We start from the raw sequence: 11,058 nt of genomic DNA on the forward strand, positions 1-11,058 counted from the left end.
TGCTAACCCTCCTTGAGATCTTCATTTCTATGTTTCCACTCCTGATCTAGCTGTCCTTTAGTTTGCTTTTGTTTTAGGTGTGGTTGCTAATAACTGTGAGTTTGGTGTCCTTTCACTGTTCATGTTTCTTTAACTTCTTTTTCTTCGATAAGTCCCTTTAACATTTCATATAATAAGGGCTTGGTGATGATGAACTCCTTGAATTTGATCTTATCTGAGAAGCACTTTATCTGCCCTTCCATTCTAAATGAAAGCTTTGCTGGGTAGAGCAATCTTGGATGTAGGTCTTTGGATTTCATGACTTGGAATACCTCTTTCCAGCCCCTTCTTGCCTGTAAGGTCTCTTTTGAGAAATCTGCTGACAGTCTGATGGGAACTCCTTTGTAGGTGACTGTCCCCTTAGCTCTTGCTGCTTCTAGGATTCTCTCCTTTATTTTAATCTTGGCTAATGTAATGATGATGTGCCTTGGTGTGTTTCTTCTTGGGTCCAACTTCTTTGGGACTCTCTGAGCTTCCTGGATTTCCTGGAAGTCTATTTCCTTTGCCAGATTGGGGAAATTCTCCTTTATCAGAGCCTATAAATCTAAGCGATGAAGAAATAGCAAAACTCTCAGACGCACAGTTTAAAACACTGGTGATCAGGATCCTCACAGAACTGGTTGATTATAACCACAAATTAGACAAATATATGAAGGCGAAACTAATTGAAATGAATTGGAATTGCACAGGAAACCAATAGCAATGAAAAGGAAACTGGGACTCAAATCAATGGAGTGGACCAGAAGAAAGCAAATAATGGCCAAACAGAAAAGAGTCAAGAAGCAAGAATTCAAAGAAATGAGGAGAGTCTTAGGAACCTCCAGGACATCTTTAAATGCTCCAACATCCGAATTATAGGGGTACCAGAAGAGGGAAAGGCACAGCCACCAGTGGAAAACTTATTTGGGCTAGACTTAAAAGAATCTTTATTTCTGAAACCTTGATAACCTCTTCCTACCTTGGCACTTTGGTGGTGGTTTTCCTTGTCCAACTTGGTAGCTCTTTTTCACTGCCATGCCCGGGGGTTGTGATGGGAAAGTAGGGGAAGGCACAGAGGACTAGAGTCCCTAACTTCCTGAAAACCCTGAGATTCTTCTTCAGAATCCATCCGGTGACTGGCTTTGCATTTCAGAACAACTTCAGGAGAGAATGCCTTCCCCGTGGCCTTGATCCCTGCCACAGACACAAAAGATTTCCCAGCTGGCAGGAACTGAGGGTGAAGTTGGCATGCCCTCCATTGAAACAGGAAGCTGTACCTCTGCTGCCCTGGCTCTCCCACTGCTCACCCCGCCTCACCAGATGCCTGTCTCCTCCCCAGACTGTAAGCTCAGGGAAGGCAGGGCAGTGTCTGTCCTGTTCATGGCAGCTTCCCCCAGGGCCTGGACAGCAACAGACTAGCAGATTTGAAGGGCCAGGAAGTGCATGCCAGGTGAAGGAGCCACACTCCCCGTCTCCCTCATCATTGCTCAGAGGTTAGAGCCAATCTGAGGCTCTTTCCACCTCTCTGGGGATGGAATCCCTTTAGATCCAGAGTCTCCCATCCTTTAGAGCAATGTTATCCTTTTTTTTTTTTCCGCTCCTTGCTTACCTGAGAGTCCCCTTCCCTCCTGGAGGGGGTAGCTTTAGGGAAGGTGCCTCTGAAAGGGCAGTCTCTGGGCTAGCTTGGGGGGGTTAACACACCCTGGTGGGCTGCCATCCTGCCCCATCTGGTCACTGGGCTTCACCTTAAGCTCTGTGTATACCCCTCCCCACTGCTTGGGTGTGACTAACAGAGTCACATGTTGCCTTGAGTACTTTTTGGGGGAGTAACTTTCAATTTTGATATTATTTCAATTTGATGTAACTTAGTTTGATAGAATTCTAAACTTACAGAAAAGTTGCAAGTATCATACAAGAAACTCTAATATATCTTCTACTCAGATTTATCAGCTTAATCCATTGTTTCTACACATTAAAAAATTTTGAAGTAATTTTGTTGTGCCCTTCAGGATACTTCCCTGGTCACATTTAGTTCAATTCTCTTGAAGGTGAAGATCTGTCTTAAGAATATGCATTTAAACCTGGCCCATGTGGCTCAGTTGGTTGGGTGTTGTCCCACGGAGGGGGTTGGCTGCCGGTTGCGGGCCATCGTGGATTGTAGGTTTGGTCCCCTTGGTCTCCCTGGTCCCTGTTCGCGGTGGGTGTGGTGAGGTGGGAGGCAGACAGTCGATGTTGTTCTCTCACATCGATATTTCTCTCCCTCTTTCTCTCTAAAAGCAAATCTCTTATACTTCAGAAAAGAACTACACATATATTTCTAGTTGTGAAAGTGAATGCATATCAATTTGGGTCAAAATTTACTTGAAAAGTTTCTTTTCTTCATTTTGAGAGAAGGCAAGGGAGGGAGAAAGGGAGAGGAACAGTGATGTGAGAACGAAACATCAACTGGTTGCCTTCCACAGGAGCCCTGACTGCCGCCCGCATCGCAGCCCAGGCGTGTGCCCTGACCAGACTTGAACGGACCACTGACCTTTTGGTTTGTCAGGTGACACCCAACCAACTGAGCCACACTGGCCAGGTGAAAAGCTTACTTCTTGTTGTGTAGTACACTATTACTATATGTACATAGTGATTTTATATGTAACAGTAATTTTTAAAAAATCTTATTTATTTATTTTTAGAGAGGGGAAGGGAGGCAGAACAGAGGGAGAGAAGCATCAACAGGTGGTTGCCTGTCGAGCGCCCCCCACTGAGGACCTGGCCCGCAATCCAGGCATGTGCCCTGACTGGGAATGAACCAGTGACCCTTTGGTTCTCAGTACGGCACTCAACCCACTGAGTCACACCAGCCAGGGCTGTAGAAGTAATTTTAAAATAAAACAATAAACTATCTTTTAGAGGAAAAAAATTGTGCAGGAAGCAGAGTTTCCATATACCCTCTTGGCCTTGCCTCTCCCAGGCCCCCTGTTATTAACACCTATTGTATGAGGGTGGTGCCTTTGCTTCAGTTGATGAGCCGACATTAATACACTGTTATTAACTGAAGTTCATAGTCCTCATTATGATTCACTCTTTGCATTGTATATCTGTGGGTTTTGACAAATGCATAATGGCACATATTCACTGTTGTAGTATCATCTGTCTCAACCTGTCAACACAGGAGTGTCACATACTTTCATTCTTCTTGGCCACCCTGATCATCGGCCTTTCTGCACAGTTCAAGCCTTGAGGTGTTCCTGTCAAGTGGGAGAGGTAGGGCCAGTCCAGGTGACAGCCAGGAGGTGACGAGTCTCAGGAATCCCCTTGGAAGCCCGAAGGTCAGCAGCAGGGCACTCACCATGGAGCAGGAAGGAGCATGGCCAGGGCACGGCCTTTAGTCTTGGGGCCAATCCTACCTTTTCACTGAGGTCCAGGTGGGAGGAGGGAGGAAGGTAAGGCAAGTGCCAGGAACTTGCCAGGTACCTGCTGCTTGTTGACTCCCTTGTCTCCTTGTAGGCCTTGCTGGGCAGCACAGACGCTGGGCTGGTGCTCAGCAGGGCGAGGGGAACTTCCTCAGAGGAAAGACAGTGTTGTAGACCCCTCCACCATGTGACCACTGTCAGGGCACAGAGGAGGGAGGTCTCTTGCAGGAAACTCGCAGTGGCCAGTGACCTCGCTAGCTGGTCTGAATGATCCACATCCATGCTGGGTGGGTAAGGGCAAAAGTAAAATTTAAATACCACACTTGATTGTTTTTAAGCACTTCCTGACATATTCTTCCGGTTGAGCCTCACCACAACTCTGGAAACTAAATGAGACCAGTGAGAGGACACATGAATGAAGTAACAGGCTGACAGAAGTCAGGGGCTTGCCCAAGGGCACAGAGCTGCCCCCTGCCCTCCACTGTGGTCTGCAAAGCAGCCTTGCAAAGACCCCTTCCCAGTGTGGAATCTGGGTTGCTAGTCTTGGCCTGGCTTCACTCGGGACTCTCCACCTGGGTCCTGTGAAGTAAATGCTCTGTGTTATGATTTAGGAAGGTGCCTGAACCCATCTGATACCAAATTCCAATAGGGCAGCCACGGAATTTGTGCTTCTTTGCCCCTGAGCCTAGGACAGGACTTTCCACTTAGGGATGGGGGTGCATCAAGGAAAGAATTTTTAAAAGGCGAATACAGAACTGATAACATTAAGGAAAAAAACTGAAAGAAAAAAATTAGGGTTTGACAAGAATATCTGCATCTAGCAAAATTATGTGTTTTACAAAAATTATGAGCATCTATTATTATTATTTTTATAACAAGAGAAATGCTCGTCCTTTAGGGAAAAAGTGACAAGGGCAAGGGTTTTGAAAGGAGAAAAATTAGGGTTTGAAAAGTCACTTAACCTCTCTCAACTCATTTTCCTCATCTGCAGAATGGGCATGCTAACAGCACTTCCCTGCAGGGGGTTAAGTGAAGGCTGGATAAAGCAGTGCCTGGCATGTTGCGAGTGCTCCGCGTGAATGCTCACCTTCAAAAACGCACACACCTTGTGTTTTAGATTTAGGCAAACATTGAGAAGATAATATAAGCAGTTTCTATACACTAGCACACAGTTTTGCCCTTATGAACATTTCACAGTCATCTGGTACATTTGTTATAGTTAATAAACTTCCCTTTTTAAAAAATATTTTATTTGTATATTTTTAGAGAGAGGGGAAGGAGGGAGAAAAAGAGGGATGGAAACATCATTGAATGAGAGATACATGGATCAGTTGCTTCGCACACATTTTCAGCTGGGAACCTGGCCTGCAACCCAGGCATGTGCCCTGACTGGGAACTGAGCCAGTGATCTTTCAGTTCAGAGGATGGCACTCAATCCATTGGATCACACCAGCCAGGGCTACACAAAATATTTTTTTAATTTTAATGTTATTTTTCAATTACAGTTGACATGCAATAATACATTAGTTTCAGGTGTACAACATAGTAATTAGGCACTTATATACCTTATGAAGTGAAGGGCTGACTGCATTTTGGACTTAAGCGAACAGCCCTGGCTGTGCTCGGTAGACCCAGTCTCAGGACACCAGGATGGCAAAGGTGGGTGGGCTGGGGAATGTCTGTAAGGGACCTGTGGCCAAAGTACCATCACATGGGGCATAGGAACAGCCTGGGGAGCTGCGGAAGGCTCCTCAGTGGAGCATGAGTGAGCTACACCCTCTGAATTCTACTCCCCAGAAAATGTGGGGCCGAGGAACACTGTGGCAACTGAGGCCGATTCCCTCAGACACTAGATGGTGTTATGTGTCCTTCCATCCCCACCAGTCCACAAATGAGAAGTTCACCAAGGACCAAACACAGAGCCGGGAGGACACAAAGCATTCGCAAGGGGAAACCATCCCTTATTTAAACTTTTGATGCAGAAAGAGAGGAGAGGGGGGACGTGGGGGTGGAGGGGGAGCTGTCCTAGACTCGCTTGGTCTCCTGAAGGTGAACGTGAGATGGGGAAGATGACTAAGCTGGAAGACTACCTGGAGGAAATCATCAACATCTTCCACCAGTACGCAGTTCCGGTGGGGGACTTCTATGCCCTCTCCAAGGGTGAGCTGAAGCAGCTGATCACAAAAGAACTTGCCAACACTATCAAGGTAGGTGACTGCCTGTCACGGTGAACCTGCTCCCCTACCCCCACTTTGAGGGTAGTGGTAAGGACTAAAGGGTGAAGGAGGGATAAGGACTTGGGTGGGTTTGGCCCCAGTGTGAGCACCCAATGAAGTTCTCCCCCTGCTGTGGGACAAGGGGTGTACCTCCACCTCTCAACTGATTCACTCTGTCACCTCAGGCTAGACTCCCTTCCTCTCTCTGGGAAGGAGGGTCTGAGCTCACTGTGTCTGCTGTCCTCTTCCCTCAGAACACTAAACATCAACCCACCATTAACAAAACATTCCAAGAATTGGATGCTAATTTAGATGGACAGGTCATGTTTAGTGAATTTATATCCCTGGTGGCCAGTGTGCAAGAGACTGGCCATGAGAATATCCACAAACACTAGGAAGCTCTGAGTGGCTTTTCCTTAGCAATGTCTGCAAGAAGAGCTGAGGAGAAGTAAATAAATGCATTCTTGAAAAGTTCTTAACAGTGTCTGTGCACTCCTTTTCTTTCCACGACCATGGTTTCCAAACTCAGTCACAACTCATCCCAGCTATTCTGACAGATCTCATTTATAGGCCCCTGAGACCCCTATCTCCGTTTGTCATTTATTCACCAGCTATTTAGTAAATGTTCCCTACTTATGCATTCATTCATTCATTCATTCATTCATTCATTCATTCCACAAATATTCACCAAGCATCTATGATCGCCAGAAGCAGACACAAAGTTTCTGTTCTTTTGGAGCTTGCATTCTATTGGGGAGGGGGTAGGAAATAAATAGGCAAACAAATAAAAATATATCTTGTGATACACAAGTAGGTAATGAAAGGGGATATGAAGAAAGGTAGAGAAGTAAGGCCGGGGAATGAGGGGTGCTGGTTTAGAGAGGGTGATCAAGAAATGCATGTGAGCAGGAATCTGAAAGACAGGAAGGAGAGCAGTCGCGGGGTAGTCTCCTGGTGAGGAGAAGCTAAGGCCCTGAGGTGAACTCATACTTGACCTGCTCACAGAACAGCACTGAAGGCAATGTGCAGGAGCTGAGATGGGGTGGTGGCAGGTGTGTCCCCTGCAGAGGCCAGAGAGCAGGTCCTGTTTACAGACCATGGGAAGCACTCTGGACTTTATTTTAAGTGGGCTCAGGAGCTACTGGGGGCTTTTGAGCAAAGGAGAGAAATGATTTCACTTACACTTCCGAAGGATCACTCTGGCTAAGTCTGTGGAGAAGAGACAGCAGGAGGCAGGCAAGAGTGGAAGCAGGAAGACCGGCTAAGGAGGGATTCCCCAGAGTAGCACTGGCCAAGAGAACTATAATGGGGCTACATATGTATTGTAATTGTAAGTGTACTTGTAGCCATTATTTGAGGAAGTTAACTTTAATAGTATATTTTATAAGCCCTAATAGATCAAAACTAGTATCACTTAAATAATATCAAAATTATGACTATTTTGCATTCTTTTCTTTGTTTCTAAGCCTGACATCAGTGTGTGTTTTACATTTACAACATGGCTCATGCTTGTGGTCACATTTCAAGTGGCCAGCGGTTACATGTAGCTCATGGTGACTGTACTGGAAGTGTAGTCCCGGACCGCCAGAGAGGAGGGCTGCACTAGGGTGGTGGTAATGGTGGTGGCAAGGGGTGGCCAGGCTCTGGATACATTCTGAAGCTAGGATACATTTTGGAGGATCCCTCCAAAGGTTGTTTTTTCTTTTTTTCCTGAGACATTGAGCTAGATGCCTAGGGCATAGAGATGAAAGACAAAACCCTTGCCTGCAGATGCTCAACTCAGTTAGGGGAAACCTGGGGCAGTAGAAATCCCACACAATGCCCTCTTTGTTTTGACATAGAAAGAGCAGCTGGCATCAGATTTATGTGAAACCACAAAAGACCCTGAATAGCCAAAGCAATCCTGAGAAAAAAAGAATGAAGCTGGAGGTATCACACTACTTGACTTCAAATTATGCTACAGAGTTATGATAATCAAAACAGCATGGTATTGTCAGAACAGACACACAGACAAATGGAACAGAATTGATAGCCCAGAGATAAACCCATATGTATATGGGCAAATAATTTTTGACAAAGGAGCCAAAAACACAATGAAGAAAGGAAAACCTCTGCAATAAATGGTACTGGGAAGATTGAAAACCCATATGCAAAGGAATGAAACTAGATTACAGTTTGTCCCCATGTACAAAAAGATCAAAGACTTAAATATAAGATCTGAAACAATAAATTACATAGAAGAAAATATAAGTACTAAAAACTTGTGGAACTTGGTCGTAGAGAATGTATTGGAGATAATGTGTAGAAAGTTGGAAATCAGGACAGAAACCAGGAAATGACTGGTTTTGACCCTTGAAGCCTGGGGTTGGAGGTTTGCTGGACCACACAGCAGAGGGACTGCACCTGTGAGACTTGAGCCTGAGGCAAAGCAGAGGCAGGAAGGAAGTGTGGAAAGTACAGCAGGAGCCTGTGGGGACTCCTTTGCTGGGGATGAGGCAGGGTGGCGAGGCTGAAGATGGGGGTGAAGTGGGACTGGCAGAGGACAAAGGGATTTGGACCCAGAGGTGATGGTCTCGGAATAGCCCAAGCCTGGAAGGCTTCCAGCATCAAGTGAGAATAGGGGAGCATTCTAGGAAGGCCCTCACAAGCTGAGTGATCTTGGGCAAATCATTTTGCCCTTCTGCACCTCTGTTTTCTCTTTATTTTTGAAGAACTCAAAGGAACTCAAGAAATTCATTTGTAGAGTTTACCAGTTTTAACGTTCTGAGATACTTTGATGGAATGAAGGAGAATTTAAGTAGAATCTAAATCTAAGTAGGAGGGAGGTTATTCTTTGGACTAGAAGGGTAGCATCTGAGTATGAGGACTAAAGTTAAATTTCTGAGTGAGCGTTCAATAGATGTTAGCATTAACCATAAATTAGTAAGGTACTAATTTATGTAGGAGGTAATAGTTGTAGCTGGTCAGCTACCCTCTCTCTGCTGCAGCCACAACAGGTGAAGCTTATTTTAAACCACAGCAAAGATTGAGGTTACTTTTAGGGGTTACTTTTATAGTTAAAGTTGACCAGTGTTACACAAGTATCTAAGGGCACTTAAGTATAGTCTTTCTCTAAAGGCCTTCAGACTAGACGAGGCTGTTGTTCTGCAAACTGGGGTTCCTGCTTAATGCACTCACGTATATCTGTGACTGCTTCTAAGGGATATAGTATTAGAATCAGGTGAAAAATAACCAAACAACAAGAAAAAGACTCAGTGTATTTGTGGTAGGTAGATACACTTTGCCTCCTTGTACAATGAAAAGGATAACAACAAATTTAAAAACAAAAACAACAGGACTTCCAGAAAATCAAACTGTATGGAAGTCCGACAACCAAGGAGTTAAAGAAGACATATTCATCCAGACTGGGAGGAGGGATGGAGGTTGGCAGGGGGTGGAGAGGACATGGCAAGGTGGCAACTGGAGGATGAGGTGGGTGAGGCGGTGGCTGGTGGTCCCACATTTGTGTGTGGAGTTTTCAACTGGGAGGAACAACTGGGGAGGGAGACGGACCATGCAACCCAGGGTTCCAGGTCAAGGAAATAAAGCCTCAAAAACCCCTGGCTATAAAAACCTGAGGGGGTTGTGGCAGTGGGAGAAACTCCCAGCCTCACAGGAGAGTTTGCTGGAGAGACCCACAGGGTCCTAGAATGAACACAAACCCACCCACCAGGGAATCAGAATCAGAAAGGCACAGTTTGCTTGTGGGTAGAGTGGTCAGTGGCTGAAAGCCAGGAGAGCAGAGCACGTGGCATTGTTCCCTCTCAGACCCCTCTTCCACATACAGCACCACAACGCAGCTACCTGGGTTGTCCTGCCCTGGCAAATAGCTAAGGTTCTGCCCCTTACAACATAATAGGTGCACAGAGACAAAGAAATATGGCCCAGATGAAAGAGCAGATCAAAACTCCAGGAAAAGAACTAAGTGATGAAGAGATAGCCAACCTACCAGATGCAGAGTTTAAAATACTGGTAATCAGGATGCTCACAGAAATGGTTGGGTGTGGTCAGAAAATAGAGGAAAAAGTGAAGACTAATGCAAAGTGAAATAAAGAAAAATATACAAGGAACCACAGTGCAGGGAAGGAAACTGGGACTCAGATCAACGATTTGGAGCAGAAGGAGGAAAGAAACATTCAATCAGAACAGAATGAAGAAACAAGAATTCAAAACAATGAGGAGAGGCTTAGGAACCTCTGGGACAACTTCAAATGCTCCAACATTTGAATCAGAGGGGTGCCAGAAGAAGAAGAAGAGCAAGAAATTGAAAACTTCTTTGAAAAAATAATGAAGGAGAACTTCCCTTATCTGGCAAAGGAAATAGACTTTCAGGAGTCCAGGAAGCTCAGAGAGTCCCAAAGAAGTTGGACCCAAGAAAGCACACACCGACGCACATCAGAATTTCATTACCCAAGATTAAAGATAAGGAGGGAATCTTAAAAGCAGCAAGAGAAAAGGAGACAGTTACCTACAAAGGAGTTCCCATAAGACTATCAGCTGATTTATTGAAGGAAAATTTACAGGCAAGAAGGGGCTGGGAAAAAGTATTCCAACTCATGAAATACAAAGACCTACATCCAAGATTGCTCTATCCAGCAAAGCTTTCACTTAGAATGGAAGGGCAGATAAAGTGCTTCCCAGATAAGGTCAAGTTCAAGGAGTTCGTCATCACCAAGCCCTTATTATATGAAATGTTAAAGGGATTTATCTGAGAAAAAGAAGATAAAAAATATGAACAGTGAGAGGACAGCAAACTCACAGTTATTAACAACCAAACCTAAAAAAAAGCAAAAACAATAATGAACTAAGCAAACAACTAGACAGGAAGAGAATCACAGAAATGGAGATCACATGGAGGGTTATCAGTGGGGAGGAGGAAGGGGGAGAATAGGGGAAAAGGTGCAGGGAATAAGATGCATAAATGGTAGGTAGAAAATAGACGGGGAGAGGTTAAGAATAGTGTATGGAATGGAGAAGCCAAAGAGCCTGTATGTATGAGCCATGGACATGAACTAAGGGGGCAGGGAATGCAGGTAGGAGGAGAGGTGCAGGGCAGAGGGGAATAAAGGGGAGAAAAAATGGGACAACTGTAATAGCATAATCAATACAATATATTTTAACAAAAAAAAAGAAAAAAACTCAGTGTATTTGCTATTTTGAAAACATTCACCAGCCATGATTTTGTTTCAAAACAACCAATTGAAACACAAACTGAACTTAAGTCCTATTTAAAAAAATTTTTAAGGGTCCCCAAGCTTGGTCAAAGTCCATCAGAGGCACCTGAGGGGAATGGAAGGTGTCCTCAACCTGGAATCAAATGTGCTTGGTCAGCTCCCAGCTCAACTGCTTCTGAGGGTTTGAGCAAGTGACCTCCCTTCTTTGAA

General features: G+C 44.9%; 1 protein-coding gene across 1 annotated transcript; it reads left to right on the forward strand.

Annotated features, from left to right (window-relative positions):
* Positions 1 to 5,488: 5,488 nt before the first annotated feature.
* S100A12 (S100 calcium binding protein A12) lies at positions 5,489 to 6,030 on the forward strand. Its single transcript, XM_037126621.2, has 2 exons — positions 5,489 to 5,626; positions 5,890 to 6,030. The coding sequence occupies exons 1-2, from the start codon at positions 5,489 to 5,491 to the stop codon at positions 6,028 to 6,030; spliced, it is 279 nt and encodes a 92-aa protein (XP_036982516.2).
* The last annotated feature ends 5,028 nt before the right edge of the window (positions 6,031 to 11,058 follow it).

The sequence above is a fragment of the Artibeus jamaicensis genome, unplaced genomic scaffold (genome assembly GCF_021234435.1).
Source record: "Artibeus jamaicensis isolate MK-2021 breed Jamaican fruit bat unplaced genomic scaffold, CSHL_Jam_final contig_1715, whole genome shotgun sequence".
In the NCBI taxonomy this organism is placed as follows: Eukaryota; Metazoa; Chordata; class Mammalia; order Chiroptera; family Phyllostomidae; genus Artibeus; species Artibeus jamaicensis.

Bases quoted from the DNA above. Each gene is read 5' to 3' on its own strand.
- S100A12 (XM_037126621.2), top strand. From the start codon at position 5,489: ATGACTAAGCTGGAAGACTACCTGGAGGAAATCATCAACATCTTCCAC. The intron at 5,627-5,889 runs GTAGGTGACTGC...CTCTTCCCTCAG, and splicing joins AACTTGCCAACACTATCAAG to AACACTAAACATCAACCCAC.